Genomic DNA, 20,301 nt, shown 5'->3' with positions numbered 1-20,301 from the left:
TGTACATTTCTTATTAATAAGAATAGCTAACCCTGTTTTTTTTTTCCAACAGCTGGGGCGAAAAAACATTTTCACCCAACCCCTTTCCAGTTTTTTTGATTCTGCAATAGACAGATGAGTCTCTTGTATATAGTAAATATCAGCATTCTGTTTTTTCAAATAAGCAAGTGTTTTTTTCCTTTTAATCTGGTGATTGAGGCCATTAACATTCAGTGAGAAAATTTTAAACGCCATCATAAGCTTTATAATCAAGATACTTAATCAACATCAAGTAACTAAACATATTCCGAATCTCATGAACAGACACCATTTTCCTTAATTTAAGTTATTGAGCCTGAACCTTACCCCTTTTGAACCCACCCAAACCTCCCCCTTCCACCCACCCTATCCCCCCATACTAGTGAGAAAAGTGAAAACTTGAAAACACACATATTAGATCAGGTAAAGAGAATTCCCCCGATAGAGAAATCATTGACAATAGTCCCATAAAAATAAGTTACATTAATAAAAAATATATAAATAAATTAATCCCTTAGGAATATAACCCCAGTAAACAAATCAAATCCCCCCTATAAATAAATTATGATAATTAATTATGTCTCATTTATAAATAATCCTCAAAAACTTTTCATCATTATATTATATTATATCAGAATGAACACTCATACTACATAAATACTAAACATATAATGAATGAATGAAGAAATTAATATCATACTCAAATATTAGCTTGTAAGACAGTAATAAAATTGATCAGGAATATTACCAAAAATAAACTTCCTAACTAAAAAGATTCTAATATTAAATCACTTTTATATAATGTTATATCAACATATATTATAGTAATTATACATCTTGAAAAGTTATAATTAATATAAAAATAAAACCCAAGTTAATGTGGAAAGATATATAATTGACCATATCCTTCAGAAGTGATAAAGATAGGACAATCGATTCAAAGCAGAAAATGTCATGAACCTTAACTGTACTTCAATTAATCATGTCTTGAAGACTATAAATCATATTAATTATCAGATACATTGGTAAAACATACCTTGTTATATATTTAATTCCACATTTATACTAAGAAAATAATATAATCAAACATGTGAATACATTCATAACAACATTTCATTGCGTTTGTTAATAAATCTGTTGTCACGGTAACAATTCCTAACACCCATAGATGTCAACGTTCTATTTACAATGTTTTCTTCCATGAGCCGTTAAGTTTTTAAAATTAAATGCGTTAAACTTCCAATCAAATTTATATTAACTCCTTAAATAAAATTATATGATTTAACTAATCTCCTGAATAAAAATATAACAAAAAAAGAGTATTTATGAATTCATAGGTTCTTCCAATTGCTGTAAAAATTCATGCAGATCACCCGGTTCCTTGAAATTAGTTGTTTTATTTCTGTAAGTCACCCTCATAATTGCCGGGTAAATCAAACCATATTTTGCTCCGATGCTTATCAGCTGCGGTCTTAAAACAAGAAAACTCTTCCTCTTAGCTGCAGTGGCTGATGCAAAGACTGGCACAACGTGGATACGAGAGTCCTGAAACTTTAAATTCTTGTTCTCTTTAGCCAGGCGACATAACTCCAATTCTTGCTGGTGCCTTAAGAGTTTAAAGATTACTGGACACGGCCCTTTTTGATTTTCAATCTGCACATTTGTTGATTTAGGTGAGATTTTGCTAGGTGATCTTATTTTCTTGTATAATTATTAGTTTTGATTTCTCATTTTCATAATGTGAGCTGTTTTTGTTATTTCTTAAAAAATGTTGATATTGCTTAGTTTCTTTTTTACCATATTCTTCTTTCTGTTTTTTGTTTTTTTAACTGTAAATGTCTTAAAATCCTAATAGTAAAAAAACTAAGGATATCGGGGAGCTCTGGCCATTGTAGCCTTTGGTGAGAGCATCAAGAGATCTGGATTTCAATTTATAGCTACCATCAGCACTTACCTTCATCACCTTGTGTTTAATTTGTGTGCCTCTTACATAGTCTTTCTACCTTTTTTTAGATAGATTTGGAAGGGTAGGCTGTAGAGAGGGACACTGTGAGGCATAGTTATCAATGTTGATTAATGTTAAGATATGTCTTACTTCTAACATGCTATTTTGCCATAGGTCCTGTCTTATGCAAAAAGATCTAGTTACTAACAACTGGGATTAAAAGTAAAATGTCATGTCTTAATGGTAGCCCATGTTGATAACTTCATCCCAAGGGGGAGAGGGGAATAAACTAAATGCTGGGGGTTGAGCTGCATGCTGGGAGATGTCGGTCCCCACCCAATATCCCAGGAGACTGCACAGTGATATGTTAGCTCGCAACACTTCCGCCAGATGGTTCCACCAACGTTTCCTCTAACTCTCTTTGCAGATGGCAGCAGTCTGTTTGATTCAATGGCGAGTGGGATGCGTCTAATTATAAGCTGCATTTCCTCCTTCCTAATCCTTTCTCTGCTGCTCTTCATGGTTCATCGCCTGCGCCAGCGACGCCGAGAGCGCATAGAATCCCTGATTGGTGCCAACTGTAAGCAGTATACTGATTTTGAAACCTAACCTCAGGGCTTACATTTACTGTACTATAGACAAGGCAGAAATGATTTCTGGCACAACCATGTCCATTATGCCACTGTAGAATGCATATAGGTCTTTTTCTTATATATTCACAAAATCAGTCTTGCTGATTTCCATTTGCTCTGAGCTTGCAAAGCTAAAGTAGGTGGGCACTGGTGCAAGTCCTATAAATCAAGAGCTAGGAGCAGAAGATTTCAAAGTTGTAGGATCTTGTTCTAACCCTTGCAGAGATGAGTTACACAGAATGGAAGTGGTGGACTCTTCAGTTGGATTCAGAGCATTACCAGAATCCACTGTTTAATGGTTTTGTTGACTGCTTGGCTGTATTTGAAATGGTATTTAAATAGGGGTTCTCAGTCCAGTCCTTGGACACACCAAGCCAGTCTTGTTTTCAATATCTCATGCATATTCATTGTGGATAAGTCCGCATGCACTGCCTTCATTGTATGCAAATCTATCTCATGCATATTCATTGTGGTTATCTTAAAAACCTGATTGGCTTAGTGTGTACCAAACACCCGGTTGAGACCCCTGATTTAAACCCATGGTGCTCCAGGATGCTTTAGAGGGTGGTGGTCACGTCCCCTGGGAGGGAAGCCTCAGCCATTCAACAGGGTGACATTTAGCATTCAGGGTTGGAATGCACAATGCCTGCATTCTGGGGGAGTTGGTTTATGGCTTCTGGTTCAGAACAAATGTGATGATTGAGCGATTCAGGGAAGGTTGTTGTAAAAATGCGGAAAAATACCCCCTGTATAATTGTAAATAAAGGTTCACGATATCACATCTCCAATAGGAACAGGTTGCGGATACACAGGAGTCTGTACTGTAGATGCTGATTTCCATTTCCCATGAACTGCAGAAGGATATCATTTTAAGAACTTGAAACTCCTCCCTTACTGCAGTGGAACACACCATCCTCCTCGGTTTTCCCTTCTGTAAGCAAACTCAGAAGGTGTCTTATGCTCTGCTTTTCTTTGCTTTCGGTTATTTTTTTCCATCAGATTTTTGCATTTCTTAATTTTTTTGATGGCAGCCAGCTTGGAATTTTAGCATTCTAATTTAAAATTATTTTAGCTGCCTCGAAACCGCTCATTTTTGCAAGTGACTACTTCTGATGGATGCCCCAGACCCTGCATTGGTTGCGCAGAGTTTCTGGTTGAGGAGCAGCCATATCCCATTTGCTGTGGGAAACAGGAAGAAGGGGGTGGAAGCTTCAGGCTTTGCCCCCAGTCAGTCCTCCAAGGCCTTGGAACCCCAGAAATCCCAGTCCAAGGGGAAGGATCTTGCTTGGATGCTCCTCTTCTCCAATCGAGGTTGTTCAAGGAGTCTCAGGTCCTCCACTGCAAGGCTCTCAGATTTTGTCAGCCTTTTATGGAAAGCCTATGTGACGGGACCTGTGCGGCCTTTGGAACTCCTGTTCCATCTAAGTGTGATATCCTCCCAAGTGGGTGTCCCTGCCTCATACCATACTGGCTCTCAGTGTCGGCGACCTTTCAGAGCAGGACTGGGATGATTGGAAGTCCCTTTCCATGCCTTTATCACAAAGCTCTTCTGCAACGGTGGATGATATGGAATCCCTTTTAGGGTCCAGTTGCCAAGCGGTAGGAGTTGCGACGGATCACAGTGATGATTCCTCCTTGCATTGCCTTTTCAGGTCGGCTTCAGTTTTCCATGTCATTTCTGACATGCTTGTTTCGATGCCCAGAAGCCCTCCACCTCGCAGTGATCTGTCATGTGCATTACTAATGCACAGACAAACTTTTTCATGCTCATCTGTATTTTACCTCCTTGGTCATTGACAAGTGGGAGACACTTGAAGGCTCCTTTAAGGTGGCCAAAGCTATGTCTCGGCTTATACTTATACTTCATGGTGCCAAAGAAAGGCCCAGAAGATTGGAGTCCCATTCTGGATTTGAAATCCATAAATGAGGCCCTAAAGGTTTCCCACTTTCAAATGGAAATGGTCCACTCCGTCATAGCGGCTGTGGCTCTGAGAGAGTTCTTTGCCTCTCTGGATTTGACAGAAGCGTATCTTCACATTCCCATCTTTCCGGTTCACAGGAAATATCTGAGATTTCATGTACTCCGATGCCACTTCAGTTTGTGACACTTCCCTTTGGTTTGACTATGGCACCCCGCACCTTCACCAAGGTGATGGTGGTTGTAGTGGCCCACCTTTGCTAGATGGGTGTCCAGGTGCATCCTTCCCTGAATGATTGGCTGATCAGGGGCCCCTCTCTGGAGGACTGTGAGCGCACAGTCCAGCAAGTGACAATCCTCTTACAGGACCTGGACTGGATAGTCAACTTCCAAGAGAGTCATCTTCAGCTGACTCAGTGCTGGAGTATTTGGGAATCTGCTTCAACATGGTGCAGTGCCGTGTCTTTCTTCCTGAGCCACGCAAACAGAAACTCAGGAAGCAAATACTAGACATCTTGGCCCTTCTAAGCCCCATGACCTGACAGTATTTGCAAGTGCTGGGCTCGATGGCAGCCTTCTTGGTAGTGGTGCCCTGGGCGAGGGCTCATATGTGAACCTCCAGTACTCATTTCTGTCCAGATAGTCTCTGGAATGTCACTTCCTGTAGATGAAGCTTTCCTGGACGGCAGAGGCGAAGTGCAGTCTAAGTTGGTGGCTCCACTGGGAGAACTAGGCGAGGGGCATGCGTCTCGGAATCAATTCAGGGTGATCCTCATGACTTATGCCATCCTCAGCAATTGGGAGGGTCTCTCTCCTGTGGTCACCCCCCTCCAGGGCATGTGGTCCCCATCGGAGAACAAATGGTTCATCAATTGTCTGGAACTGAGGGCCATTAAGCGCTTCACTTTGCTTGGCAGCCTGGTTGTTATTTCTGTGGGCGAAACTTCACTTTCAGGCTCTCTCTGCTGCCCACATGGCAGAAGTTGAGTATGTTCAAGATGAGTTTATCAGCCGGCAGACCCTAGATCCCGGGGAGTTTCTCAGACAGTGTATTCCCTCATAGTTCAGACTTGAGGCAAACTGGGCATGGATCTCATGGCTATGGCCAAGAATGTGAAAGTAGCCCGCATATACAGTCGCAGAGTCGCGTGTTGAAGTGCAGGGCTGGATGCCCTGGTTCAACCCTGGTCCACAGATCTGCTTCTCTATGTATTTTCTCTGTGGGGCATGGTGGGTTGGATCTTCCACTGGATAGCATTCTATCAGGGTTTGGTGATCGTAGCTCCGGACTAGCCCCAAAGACTTTCGTACGCTGATCTGATGTGTCTTCAAAGGGGCAGTTCCTTGAAACTGCCTTTTCATCTGGGGCTCCTCAGCTAAAACCCATTTCTAATGGAAAAGCTGGAACGCTTTGGTCTTACGGTATGGCTATTGAGCACGTGGCCTTGATTCAGAAGGGCTATTCGGAGGTTATGGTTACAACTATCCTTAGAGCTAAGGAGGCTGCAACAGTTGCAGCTTATGCTAAGACCTGGAAGACTTTTTCAGTTATGGTGTTCCAAGGAGCTGGTACAGCTGGAGAAAGCTCCCGTTCTGATGATCCTTTCCTTCTTGCAAGCTGGTCTTGAAAAGGGCCTTGCGGTTTCATCCTTCAAAGTGCAGATAGCTGGTATATTGTGCTTTCGGGCTTGGCAGGGTCTTCGGTTTCTAGCTTCTCACCCAGATATCACTCAGTTTTTGAGGAGGGGTGTTCTTAGACTGATACCCTGTTGTGCAGACTGTTTCTGTCTTAGCACCTCAATGTGGTCTTGAAGGGCCTGGCCCATGGCCTGTAAGAGCCTCTTTTCATAGGCTTCCCTACTCAACCTTATGGTCAAAACAGTGTTTTTGATGGCCATAGTCTTGGCGACAAGGATCTCAGAATTGCAGGCCCTCTCCTGCAGGGAACCATTTCTCCATTTCATGGAGTTGTTTCTCTGCACACAGTTCTTTCCTTTTCTTCCAATGGTGGTTTCTGCCTTCCAGGTTAATCAGAAACTTCATTTATCCGCCTTTTCAGCCTATGTGTTCTGCTAAACAAGCCCAAACTTTTGCACAAGTTGGATGTGTGCAGGGCTCTGCTTATCTACCTGGAGAGGACTCCATGCTTTCTAATGACTCCATGCTTTCTAATCATTTTTTTGTGCTGATCAGTCACTTGAGACTGGGCAGGCCAGCTTCCATTGCCAGATGGACCCACATGGCAATTTCATCTTCCTACGTTTCCTCTGGGAAACAGCCACCTATTTCTTGGGCTACTCTTCACACCTTTACAAAATTCTACTGAGTGGATGTGGTGGCTCGAGATGTTGCAGCCTTTGGGCCCGTGGTTCTGCGGGCAGGCTCATCTGTCACTCCCTATACGTATGGCACTGCTTTGGTACGTTAGTTTCAGTATGGATTCCTATGTATCCACAATAGAACGAGAGATTAGATTCTTACCTCAATAATCTGGGTTCTGTGAGGATACATACTACCTTCCCTATGTGGATTTGTAGTGATTCACCTGATTTCTGCCTCTGACATTGCCAGTGTCCATCTCGGGACCTCTTCTACTGTACCTAAGATTAAGAAAAGATGTGTTTTCATGTACTGGGGGTTTCCCTTTCTTTTTCGTCTTGGGAGGATCCTATAGCCCCTGCTTGTTACCCTTAGCAGATTGGCTCTTAGTTACTCTTGTGCATGATTTATTGTTCACAGTTTATTTGTTAATTGGTTATTAAACATTGTTCTATGTTCTAAGTTTCAGAGCAGACTCTGTTTATTGCCAGGCGAGTTCCCATGCTTCTCCTTCTTCTATTTTCTTCTGCTTCAGAGAAGTTTGATTACTTTGGTACCAACTGAGGAGGGTGCTGTGCTCCACTGCAGAAGGGGAGGAGTTCAAGTTCTTAAAGTGATACTTTTCTGCAGTTTGCGGGAAATGGGAATCAACAGCTACAGTATGGACTCCTGTGTATCTTAATAGAACCCAGATTATCGAGGTAAGAACCTAATCTGTTGCTAAGATGCATGCCAGAGCAGTGGGAGAGAACAGCTGCCCTCCCTCCCCTCTTCTTTCCTCCCCCCCCCAAAAAAAAAAAAAGAGAAGCAAGTTATTTTTTTAGAGCAGTGCTTCTCAACCCTCTTCTGGAGGCACACATAACCAGTGTGCCTCCAGGAAAGGGCCATGAAGTGCCTTAGACAGTGAGATTACCAGAATTTGATCAAAGTTTTTAATTAATTCTGCAGGAGGGCACTGAGGAAGGCTGAAGTGCTTTTGAATCTGTTTGTGCATCTGCTGTACACATAAGTCATCAGAGGCTTTTTAAGTGAACCTGTTTGTGAACTTTGTCTGATGTATGTACATAAAACCAGGTTTTTTTTCCCTCTCTCCAACAGTGCATCATTTTAATCTGGGCCGCAGGATGCCTGGATTTGATTATGGTCCACATGGGTTTGGAACTGGTCTCACTCCTCTCCATCTCTCTGATGATGGAGAGGGAGGTGCATTTCATTTCCATGAGCCTCCACCTCCTTATACAGCATATAAGTATCCAGACATTCAACACCCAAGTGACCCTCCACCTCCTTATGAGGCATCCCTCAGTCAGAACATACTGTGCTCTGCCTCAGGTAAGTGGCATTTCTTTCTTAACTGATGGTCCTTTATTGCCAACTCTGAGAGACATGACAGCTGCCTTGATAGAGGAAGAAAACTGGAAAAGATTTTTATGCTTATGTATTCCTTCTTAATTTGGTGAAAAAAAGTGTCCAAAAGGATTTTCTCATAACACTGGCATCTGTGGAGAAAGATGTACCTTAGTGTAGTCAACACACACCAATAAAACATCACAAAACATAACTCAGGAAAACATAGAATGCAAGATATTGAAAAAAAAAAAAATCAAATCTCAATGTTCAAGCATATCTGAAAAGAATTTCTAACTGTGTTTTAAATGTCTTTCTGTATCCAATCATGAAGAAATTGGACATATCCAGTGGACACCTGAGGTGATGATCTTAAGGTGGCCAAACAGGTTGAAAAGATGATGGTGAAACTAGAAGGATGCTAGGGTGCATAGGGAGATGTATGGCCAATAGGTAAAAGGAGGTATTGATGCCCCTTTATAAGATTCTAGTGAGACCTCATTTAGAGTTTTGTGTATAATTCTGTTGAGACCTCATTTAGAATATTGTGTACAATTCTGGAGACTGTGCCTTCAAAAAGATATAAATAGGATGGAGTCAGTCCAGAGGAGGGCTTCTAAAATAGTCTGTGGTCTTCATAAGGCATTTGGGGACAGACTTAAAAAGATCTCAATATGTTTACTGTGGAGGAAAGGTGGGAGAGGGGAAGATACGCTAGAGAAGTTTAAGTTCAAAACTCAAAAAACAAATGTTGTTAGCCAAGTGATGGGGGTACCCTCTGAAAAATCATTTAAATAAAATGGAGAAAAAGACTCAACTAATAGTGATATGTAGACGGCAACCCAATGAGTTTTTTAGCTGTTCTAATTCTGTATCACAGGCAAACTTCACCAAGTTTCAAAATGGTGGAGTTTTTTGCCTGTGATACAGAATTAGAATGGATAAAAAACTCATTGGGTTGCTGTCTACATATCACTATTAGTTGAGGCTTTTTCTCCACTTTATTTAAATGATTTTTCGGAGGGTACCCCCACCACTTGGCTAATAAAATTTTTTTTTTCAGTTTTGAATTTGAATTTTGTTGTTAGTATTCTGGAGAGAAGTTTAAGTACCTAAGTAGCATAAATGCGCATAAGATGAGTCTAATTTGAAAGGAAGCTCTGGAATGAGAGGGCATAGGATGAAGTTAAAGGGTGATAGGCTCAGGAGTAATCTAAGGAAATACTTTTTTACAGAATGTGTGGAATAATCTCCAAGTAGTGGTGAGGGAAACCAAGACTGTATCTGAATTCAAAAAAACGCAAGACAGGCATGTGGAATCTCTTAGGGAGAAGAGGAGATAATGGATGCTGTGGATGGCCTTTACCTGCCATCATGTTTCTATTAAGCATTTACACCAACCATTGAGCTAGCATAAATAACTGTTATATTCTCTAACATAGTCCTGGGCCCACTTCCTAACAGCTCTGCAGTAAAGAAATGGCATGCTAAGTTTTATAGAATATCTTCAAAAAGGGATCAAGAAGCTTAACCTCAGTTCTGGGGAAGATGGCCGAATCATTGATCAAGGAAAGTATCAATGAGCATTTAGAAAAAAATAATCTGATGAGAACAAGCCAGCATGGTTTCTGTAAAGGAAGATCATGCCAAACGAACCTTCTGTATTTCTTTGAGGGGATAAGTGAGCAATTGGACAAGGGTGACCCCATTGACATTGTATATCTCTATTTCCAAAAAGCCTTCGACAAGGTACTTCATGAGCGCCTACTGAGGAAACTGTGGAGCCACGGGGTGGTAAGGGTGCGTGCACAGATGGATCAGGAATTGGCTGGCAGACAGGAAACAGAGGGTAGGAGTAAAAGGACACTACTCGGACTGGAAAGGGGTCACAAGAGGGGTCCCACAGGGGTCAGTTTTGGGACCGCTGCTGTTCAATATATTCATAAATGACCTGGAAACAGGGACAAAGTGCGAAGTTATAAAATTCGCGGATGACACAAAACTCTCCAGTAGAGTCAGAACTGTTGAGGAATGCAAAGAATTACAAGGAGACCTGAACAAACTGAGTGAGTGGGCAAAAAGATGGCAGATGAGCTTCAATGTAGAGAAATGTAAAGTCTTGCATGTGGGGAAGGGGAACCCAATGAACAGCTGTACGATGGGAGGGAGGGTACTGGGGGAAGCCAGCCTAGAAAAAGACTTGGGGGGTATTGGTGGATAAAACAATGAAGCTGGCGGCGCAATGTGCAGCGGCCTCAAAGAAAGCGAACAAAATGTTGGGCATAATCAAAAAGGGTTCACTACCAGAACGAAGGAAGTTATTCTACCACTGTATCGAGCAATGGTGCGCCCACATCTGGAGTACCGTGTCCAATACTGATCGCCGTACCTTAAGAAGGATATGGTGATACTCGAGAGGGTACAGAGAAGAGCGACAAGGATGATAAAGGGCATGGAAAACCTTTCATATGCTGAAAGGTTGGAGAAGCTGGGGCTCTTTACCCTGGAAAAGTGGAGACTTAGAGGGGACGTGATAGAGACTTATAAAATCATGAAAGGCATAGAGAAGGTGGAGAAGGACAGATTCTTCAAACTAACCGGGCCAACAAAAACAAGAGGGCATTCAGAAAAATTGAAAGGAGACAGATTCAAAACAAATGCTAGGAAGTTCTTCACTCAGAGGGTGGTGGACACCTGGAATGCGCTCCCAGAGTAGGTGATAGGGCAGAGTACAATATTGGGCTTCAAAAAGGGATTGGATGACTTCCTGAAGGAGAAGGGAATTGAAGGGTACAGATAGAGGGTAACTATACAGGTACTAAATGAATAGGGAATAAACAATTTAGGTAAAGGACCACTTACAGGTCATGGACCTGGGGGGCCACTGTGGGAGTGGACTGCTGGGCACGATGGACCCCTGGTCTGACCTGGCAGAGGCAATGCTTATGTTCTTATGTTTAACTAAGGGCTAGATTCACTAAAGTCAGCAATCGTTGCTAAACCTGTTTTCACAGGTTTAGCGATGATTGCTGCTAACTGACCCGATTCACTAAACGGCCCACCGTGTGTTTTTCCCCTTGATCGCCCATTTTCTGATCCAGCCATGCAAATTAGTAAAAACCCCATGCAAAATAGCCAAGCGATTACATTGCTTGGCTATTTAGCATCGGATTTTAACAATCCTAAAACCCGTTTGCTGTAGACCTGTTGGTAACTGTTACCGACAGGTCTGCCTGTTTGTTTTTTTTCCAATGGCACAGATATTTTGCATGTATAGTTGACTCCGCTTAAGTGCATGCCTCTTGGATCGGGTCACCACATGCACTTAAACTTTGTGTGCACATAATAGGAATGGGGGAAGGGTAGGGGGGAGGCTGTAGCTAAGCCGGCTCAGTTTAAATATGGTGTGTGGGCTGATGGAGCCTAAAGTACAGGAAAGCTATGCCCTACAGCTTGAGTGGAAGCGGAGCACTCACTTTCCCAGCTGTCCCAGTTCTTAAGCTGCTGTGTGAAGCCTAGCCATTCCCATTCAGAACATGATTGCATTTAACCGGAGTGAACCTAATGTGAAAGAATAGAGGTTGAACCTATGACAGTGCGCATAAGCGGATTGTGTGCTTATCCAAATTGCAAATATCCAGAATTTCCATCCATTGGCTTTAAAGTAAAAAAAAAACAACCAAAAAACGGGACCATGGTAGTAGGGTGCGGATAACCGAAACATGCGCTTAACCCTTTCAGGACCAAGGGACATATTTGTCCCATAACTTTAAAATCCTATAAATTTTGATTGGGATAATCTACAGTTCTAAATTTGATATGTACGGATTCCATATGATACTGCCTTTATGTAAACAAACTGGTTCCGACATTCATTCATTAGCGTCGTTGCCAGATTGACGAGAAGATTCACTTGCCACACTGTCCATAAGCCAGAAGTGTGATTTTTTAAAAAAGAAATTATGATATTTCACAAAAAAAATCAATATTTTGGCATCTGCAAGCCCTTTTTACCATAAAAATGTCGTCAAAACCACAAAAATTGGCCTACGATCCTTATGGTCCTGAAAGGGTTAACCGATGTGCACTTAGATGGAGTCGACTGTATTACACAAGCAAAATATCTGCCCATAAAGAAAAAAATCCTCCACCGCTACCAACGGCCCTCCCCTAATGACCCCTGATAATTGCGACCCCCTCCCCCCCGGGGTGCTCAGTCCCTCCTGCCATGAAGGCGCCCGCTCCCTCTCCCCGCTCAAAAAAAACCCAAAAACGGCAGGAGGGGTGCCCACTCCCTCTTGCCTGGAAAGACCTTCCTCTTAATAAAAAGGCAGGAGGGATGCCCACTCCTTCCTGCCACTAGAGGGCCCCCGCCCCATACCTTTTTGACATTGGGAACAGGGACATTGTGCAGCAAATATGAAAATGAGCACACAAGATTATAGAATTAGGGGGCTAGCTATACAGGGTGAAAGACTTGGGTGATAATCTGTGGCCTTCCCAGAAACAGCAGCTTGTTAAGAAGGGTACAGCAGCAGGTGGAAGGAACTTGTGCATCTGCTTCATATGTTCTAGTTATGGCTGGAGGCTGTGGATCATTGTTTTTGGGGCACATTTCCAAGGGAGCTAGACCTTAGCTTAGTACTTTTGTAGAGGAGGAATGAATTTCAGATTTGACATCAAAACTGATCTGAAATCCAGCTTTGGCCGAAAATGCCAGTGTATTTCCAACTGAAACAAAACTCTTCCCCTCCCCCTCTCCAGTTCTGCCTAACCACATGTGTAGGCCCATCTGAAGAGCCCTGGTAGTCTAGCGACTTCTTTGGGGGGGGGGGGGGTGCAGACCTCATTTGCTCCTACCCAGTGCCACTGCTCAGTAAAGATGGTTGCCAGGACCTCATATGGCAGTTTCTTGAGATTACCACAGGAGGTCCTGGCAGGTATTTTGAGGTTGGAACCAGTATGGGCTGGAGTGAGTTTTCTGTCCATGCTGGTTCAAGTCTGAAAATGGCTACTGGGACATCCCATAGCAGTCTCAGTAGTCATTTCTTCTGGAACCAGCCATGTGCAGGAGTTAGTGGGGATGCTCCTGTGCCCACTACTCATCAAATAACAGAGTGTGCTTGGTGAGGGTGCCCAGGAGAGATGCTGTCAGGGAAAGAGGGCTGCCATTGAGGGGTTCTTAGGAGGGGTAGGGCTTTTTAGGTCTTGGGGGGGGGGGGGAAGTTAGGGCAGATTTAGGTTCAGTTTTTGCTGAAACTTAGCAGCCAACTTCTTTCACAGATTCGGTTATGGTCTAGAGCAGGGATCTCAAAGTCCCTCCTTGAGGGCCGCAATCCAGTCGGGTTTTCAGGATTTCCCCAATGAATATGCATTGAAAGCAGTGCATGCACATAGATCTCATTGGGGAAATCCTGAATAACCGACTGGATTGCGGCCCTCAAGGAGGGACTTTGAGACCCCTGGTCTAGAGCCCTGCTGTAGAACTAGAAAGCTGTAGGCTTCAGCCCTGAGATACCTGGTTTAAGAAAATTAGAAGAGTGCAGCAGTTGTAAAACCTCTGAAGTGTTTCTCTCTGCTTTACAGTCTTTTTCTTAGATTTACTTGGTGTGAGCACTGCTTGTCCTTTCTAATGCAAAACAGAGAGAATCTTCAGTCATAGTGATACTGTGGAATAGCTTGCCCAAAGAAATTAGGGCGGAGGCAAGCATCAAAAAATTTGTCATTATTAAAAACACACTTTTTTTTAAAGATTGTGTTACTCACCTGAAAGACACAAGGTATGGGGTGTGACACAACTGAAATCTGGCTTTCTATTTGTTAGAGGATTTAAAGTATAAGTAGGAGAGAAGAGTCTTGAGTGAATAGAATAGGTCTTTCTTGTCTTATGGAGTTCCTTTCTGCGAATATTATTTTAGATTATTTGTAAATCGCTCGCAGGTTTCTCACTTAGCCTCCTTTTGTTTGTATAGATGGCATTGACCCTGAAGGAACTCATGGAACATCAACAGGAGGCAGTGGCACGTGCCTGCAGATAGCGGATGAGAGTGGAATTGTGCCCTCCATGGTGGTTCCTTCCTTGGAGGGTTTGGAAGACTCTGCTGATAGTTGCACGACCCTCCTCGTATCACCTCCTCCCATCTCCCGCGATGGCAGCCTGCCAGCAGAAACCCTGATTGGCACCAGCACCAGTAACTGTTCTTTGAACACTGCAGTATAAAGGACATTAGCGACAGTGGTCCTAACAGGAACTGTTTTCCTGTTATCACATATGACTTGAGCAAATATTTGCACATCTCTATTCAGAGAGGAGTGGTACCTACAGATCTGCTGGGCCAAGTTGAGCTGTACTGAGCGGAACACTTAATGGGGGTTCTGCCAGGCCACAGTGAGCTCTGCAGATAGTAGGGAGGTTCTGTACAGTCAGGGTATGCGTAAAACAAACCCATATGGAGACTTTGCTGCTGGATGAATGTTTTGTGTGATTTTGCTGCAGTGAGCCGTACAGAGAACGCTGCTTGGGTTTTTGCCAGTCCATGGCAAGCTGTACAGAGAGGCGTGAGGTTCATTAGCGTCATGGTATGTGCAAAACAAGCCCATTTGGAGACATTGTCCCTAAAGGAACCCTTTTTTTGGGTTCTGCTGGGCTGCAGATAGCTGTACAAAGAGGAAGGCTTTCTCTTTTTGATTTGTTTGGGGTTTTTTTTCTTGGGTTTTTTTTTTTTTCTTTTTCTTTTTTTGGAGGGTGGGGGTGAAGTCCTGGGTTAGGGAAGAGGGTGTTGCTGTTTTTTTGTTCACTGATTAATTTGTCATGTAAATAACAGATTGTGAAGACACATTTTACATTTGCTGAGGAGCAAAATCTACAGTAGAGCTTTTCACTACACCTTCATTCAGGAGTGCTGTATGGATGGCATGGAAGAGGTTGATCAGAAAGAAGAAATAGTAACATGTACCCCTCCACAGCATGAAATAAGAATGTGCTGTGGCTTGGAGAGGACCCTGAGGCCCTACTGTGTTTTGCCCCATTGTTTTGTTTTATAGAGATGGAGATGCTTCAAATTAAAAACAAAAGAATTCTCATCACCACCTATCCTCCTTCACATCAGCCAGGCCATCTTGGGCTAGTGAGAGGTTAAGAAGGACTGAATATTACACATTACTGATTTACCTTCTAAAATTTTGAGCACACTGCTTGTAATTCCACCCTCTTCCTACCCAGGCAGCTTTGGACTTACTACAGTGTATTGCTAGAAGTCCAAAGCTGCCTGGACAAGTTCAGGCAGCAGCCTCTTGGCAAACTTTCCAGTTTTAGAGCTTCCTCTTCTTTGTCTCTGCTATGTTGGCTGTCTGAGCTTACTAGAGATAATCTTTTAAATTGCCCAGCAAATATTCAGTTCTTGGAATTGGTGCTTTTCACCTCTGGTAGACACAGACAGCAAATATAGCAGTCTTTAAATCTCCAGGCTTGGCTCAAGCTGTTTTCTGCCAGTGTTCTTTTACAGTTGGGATGATTTACGTTGTACAGCTCTGGCTCCTGATAAGCCCAAACTCAACTCCCAATTCCCCACACTCTGGCAATTTTTTTTTACCTTCCCCCCCCTCTTTTGCTAAAATCACAACTGTGTCTTGGGTCCTGTCTCTCCCTTCTGTTTAGTTGCTTTTCAAACCCCCTTTGCATTCTGGGAGTTATAGTTTTTCCAGCACTCATTCTTTTTTGGTTTTGGAGGTTTTCCTAGGTTCTGTCTAACAGTTTTCCCTTTCAGAATTTCTTTCCTGGATGTAAATACAGTGCCATCATATATTAATGAAAAGCAATGAGGAATTTCTGTAAAGTCATTGATAAGTTCTTATACCTGTTCTTTCTGCAGCTGTTCTATACATTCCTCCATGGCTTACATTTTTGTTCTCCTTTGCCTGCTTTCTGCAGCTGGTCCTTCTCTCTAGGGATCACTTAATCTTTGCTTGCACCTACTCTTAGCAGTTCTTTCCCTTCCCATGCACCTTTACCATCTGCATCTCCAGTTGTGCCAAATTAATGGGATTTGCATGTTGACCCAGGTCTTCTACTTTCTTGACTGCATCAACACATGCATGCACTGCAATACTGTATTTTACCATAACTCTGTGCATATCTTCATACATTTTGTGTATGGCCTTTCCCAGCCACTCCCTTAGTCTAATGGCTTTCCAACAGAAGTTACTTTTTATCCCTGCAAATTGTCGGTGATGTCATAATCTAGTGTATAGCTCAGAGTTCTTCCATGATATTCAGAGCCTGTGACGATGACCATGCTAACCAGGGACATGTACAAGAGGTACAGAGAAATAGGGGTGGGGAAAATCAAAGCTTGGGTGCAAATACATGAGATGCAGCAGTCAGCCAAAATATATTAGGTACCAAGGAGAATGTTTTTCCTTACATTGTACTTTTTCCTGCTTTATTTCCCCCCCCTTCTTCTTCTTTTTTTTTTTTTTTTTAATTCATACCGCAATCGGTTCTTTTCCCAGCCTGCTTCAAACCAGCTAGCCTTCAGATGTCCTTCCGGCCAGCTACCCTCACTTCTACCCCATACATCTTGCCTGTCATTCCCTTACTTAGTGGTTTGACAATAATGAAGCTTCAGGCTCTGGCCTTTCTTTGACCCTTTGGAGGCCATTTTAAAACTATACAGTTGGTTTTCCTCAGTCCAGTGAACTTTGGTTCTCCCATTTCCTGTTTTGTCCTGATTTTTTTTTTTTTAACCTGATTACACCATGATAATATGTAGGGTAAGTAAGCTATTCTCTGCATCAAGGCTCTAAGATACGGATTGGTCCTGTCCAAGATGAGAGAAGGATGGCTCTCTAACGCAGGAAAGCATCTGCTAACTGTGCTGCAATGAAAGGGGATGGCCTCTGTGCCCAAATGTTGACAGGATTTAAATCAACCATTTAGTTCTATATCTAAACTAAACCTTAAGGTTATATACCGCATCATCTCCATAAAGATAGAGCTCGGCACGGTTTACAGGTAAATTTCAATAAATGAGGGAAGGGCATAATAAGAAATTAGAGGTTATGAAGAGGATAGCTAGCATTACATTTTAAATAAATAGCTTTATCCCAGGACAAGCAGGCATGATATTCTCACATGTGGGTGACGTCATCTACGGAGCCCCGGCGCGGACAGCTTTTCAAGCAAACTTGATTGAAGTTTCAAGTTTGCACACTGCACCACGCATGTGCGTGCCTTCTCGCCCACTAGAGGGCGCATCCCACCTCGTGGTCCTCAGTTCAAATTTTTCCGCGGAGCAAGAAAGCCCTGTGGATCTGAGCTCCAGTGTTTTTGCCTTCTAGCTGCCGCGTTTAGTTTGTTTTTCCCTTCGAATTAGTTCGCGGTGCTGTTTTCCTTTCGTTTCTTTTCAAAAAAAAAAAAAAAAGTCTTTCGTTTTTCGTCGGGCTCCGGGGGCTCCCGGAAGCCGTGGCCGCGGGACGTCGGTACGTTCCCGGCCTTCTTCTTTTTCTTCGTGGATGTCCCGTCCTGTTACGGGATTCAAAAAGTGCAGCCGGTGTGAGAGGTTGCTTTCCATCACTGACCCTCACCGGTGGTGCATTGTCTGTCTTGGGCCCGAACATCCGACAGACTCGTGTGATCGCTGTGCTACCTTCCAAAACAGGGCCCTCCGTCGCCGTAAGGCAAGAATGGCCGAATTGTTCGCCGTCGACGCGCCACCTAAGGCCTCGACGTCGGCCTCGGCTTCGGCCCCGACCTTGACCTCGGCCTCGGCGTCCTCGGGGGCCTCGGCCTCGCCTCGGCCCTCCTCCTCGAAGGCGTCGTCAGTGAAGCAAGCTTCGGGTAAGTCCTCTGTTCCATCCCCTTCAGCAAAGAAGCCATCCTCGAGTCAGGCCAAGGCGGGTGGGTCGACCCCGGCCCCGCATCGGACCTCGACTCCGCACACCCCGAGGGAATACTCGAGACCGAGGTCGCCCTCCAGGGAGTGTGCCCCGGACTCGGAACTCCCCACCTTCGTGGGGATTCCGGCCTTCCAGGATCTCCTCCGAGCTCTGATCTCATCGGAGCTGTCGGGAGCCCTGGAAGTGTTGCAGCGTGCTGCGGTTCCGGCGGCCTCGACCTCGGCCTGGGCGCCTTCGGTCTCGGAGGCCACGGCCTCGGCTCCCTCGGGAGCCCCGGCCTCGGCGACCTCGGTCTCGGGTACTGGGGCCCCGTTCACCTCGGTCTCGGCCCCGCCCCGGACCTCGACCTCGGGGGAACCCCCTGAGCGGAGTGTAAGGCCCAAAGAAAAGTTGCGCAGAGTGCGCCGTCTTTCCTCCTCTTCCTCCGGGTCTTCCAGACACGCCTCGCCCTCGACGCGACCTCGGACGGGGCGTCGATCGAGGAAGTCTAAGCGGCCCCGAGGCTCGCCTCGGCGCGACCGTTCCTCGTCGTTCGGGGGCGAGGCGCTGCAGGTGTCGGAGTTGCGCCTCGACAACCCGAGGCTCCTCCGCTCACCCCATGGGAAGTCTTCCCGGGCCGCCTCGCCGAGGAAACGGGAGAGTGTCCCACGAACCCCGGGGTCCTCACCCAAGGGCTCTGCGAGGAGGATAACTTCCCCTTCCCCCTCGAGGGCCCTCGAGAAGGGATCCTGGGATTCGGGATCGGTTAGGGATCCTCATTATTCCCATGAGGCCTCCCCCCTCTCCTCGGTGGGGCGGTCGAGAACCCCCTCTCCCCAGACTAGGCCGTCCTCATTTTCATCCTTCGTTCAGGACATGGCCCAAGCCCTGGGGATTGACCTGATGGTAGGCTCTCGGTATTCCAAAGAATTTTTGGAGGAACAGGACCTCCCCACTCTTCCTAGGGAGGTGCCTAGACTCCCTCTCAACAGTGTCCTTCTGCAAACCTGGCTGAAGAACTTGTCAAACCCTCTTACAGTCACGTCTGTGCCTTCAAAAATGGAATCGAAGTATAGGACGATTCCCCCTAAAGGGTTCGATAAGGCGCAGCTCTCACACCAGTCTCTTCTGGTGGAGTCTGCTCTTAAAAAATCACAGCCCTCACGGGTTTCTGCGGCGGTTCCACCAGGCAGGGAGGGGCGGACCCTGGACAAGTTTGGCCGTCGCCTCTATTCAAATTCCCTGATGGCCACCAGGGTTCTAAATTACGCCTTCACCTTTTCCTCCTTTTTGCGTGGGATGGTGAAGGACCTTCCTCAATATCGAAACTCGTTACCGGACTCCCAAAGAGCAGGATTCGACAAGTTTATGTCCAACCTGTCTCAATTGCGGTTGTACCTATTCCATGCAGTGTACGACGCCTTTGAGCTGGTTTCGAGGGTGTCGGCCCTCGCGGTGGCCATGCGCCGCTTGGCCTGGCTTCGCACCCTCGACATGGACCCAAACCTGCAGGAACGCCTGGCAGACTTGCCTTGTGTGGGGTCCGAGTTATTCGACGAGTCATTGGACGCGGCGACCAAGCGCTTGTCGGAACAGGAGCGCTCTCTAGCATCCCTGGTCCGCCCCAAACCTAGGCCCCCGCCGCAGAAACCCTTTCGGCCTCCGCCGCGCCGATACCCTCAGAAGTCGACCCCGGCTTTCTCGAGACCGCCTCCGAGACGCCCGTCTCAGCGAGGCAGAGGGGGACAACCCCAAGCCCCGGCGCAGGGCCCTTCGAAGCCAGCGCCTTCCTTTTGACGGGCTGAGCGGACGGGGCGGGTTCCCCTCCGCACTTTCACAAGAACCCCTTCCTATCGGGGGCCGTCTTCGGTCCTTCCGGGAGGCATGGACCGGGATTACCTCAGACGCTTGGGTGCTCCGGATCGTCTCCGAGGGCTACTCGCTCAACTTTGTGTCCTCGCCGCCGGACAGTCCCCCAAGTTTAGTCCCCTGCAACCGTTCGCAGCTACCGACCCTTATAACCGAAGCCAAAGCCCTCTTGAAGCTTCGGGCGGTCGAGCCGGTCCCCAAGGACCAGTGGGGTACGGGGTTTTACTCCCGCTACTTCTTGGTCCCAAAAAAGACCGGGGACCTGCGCCCCATACTGGACCTCAGGAAGCTCAACAAATTCCTGGCCCGGGAGAAGTTTCGAATGCTATCTCTCCCGGTTCTGTATCCCCTCTTGGAGGAAGGGGACTGGATGTGCT

The 20,301-nt window shown here is 45.3% G+C and overlaps 1 protein-coding gene across 6 annotated transcripts in view; it reads left to right on the top strand.

The window, feature by feature from the left end:
- DGCR2 (DiGeorge syndrome critical region gene 2) overlaps positions 1-17,249 on the top strand; it is a 66,594-nt gene extending 49,345 nt beyond the window's left edge. For all 6 annotated transcript variants that reach the window (XM_033956576.1, XM_033956573.1, XM_033956577.1 and 3 more), the window contains 3 exons: positions 2,391-2,543; positions 7,931-8,164; positions 14,152-17,249. In XM_033956576.1, the coding sequence (XP_033812467.1) occupies positions 2,391-2,543; positions 7,931-8,164; positions 14,152-14,399 (635 nt within the window). In that variant the 3' untranslated portion in view covers positions 14,400-17,249. The remainder of the gene's footprint in view (positions 1-2,390; positions 2,544-7,930; positions 8,165-14,151) is intronic.
- Positions 17,250-20,301: the final 3,052 nt, after the last annotated feature.

This window comes from Geotrypetes seraphini, chromosome 8, assembly GCF_902459505.1.
Source record: "Geotrypetes seraphini chromosome 8, aGeoSer1.1, whole genome shotgun sequence".
Lineage (NCBI taxonomy): Eukaryota > Metazoa > Chordata > Amphibia > Gymnophiona > Dermophiidae > Geotrypetes > Geotrypetes seraphini.
Note: the sequence above shows the minus strand (reverse complement) of the source record. Positions and strands in the feature narration are given on the sequence as shown.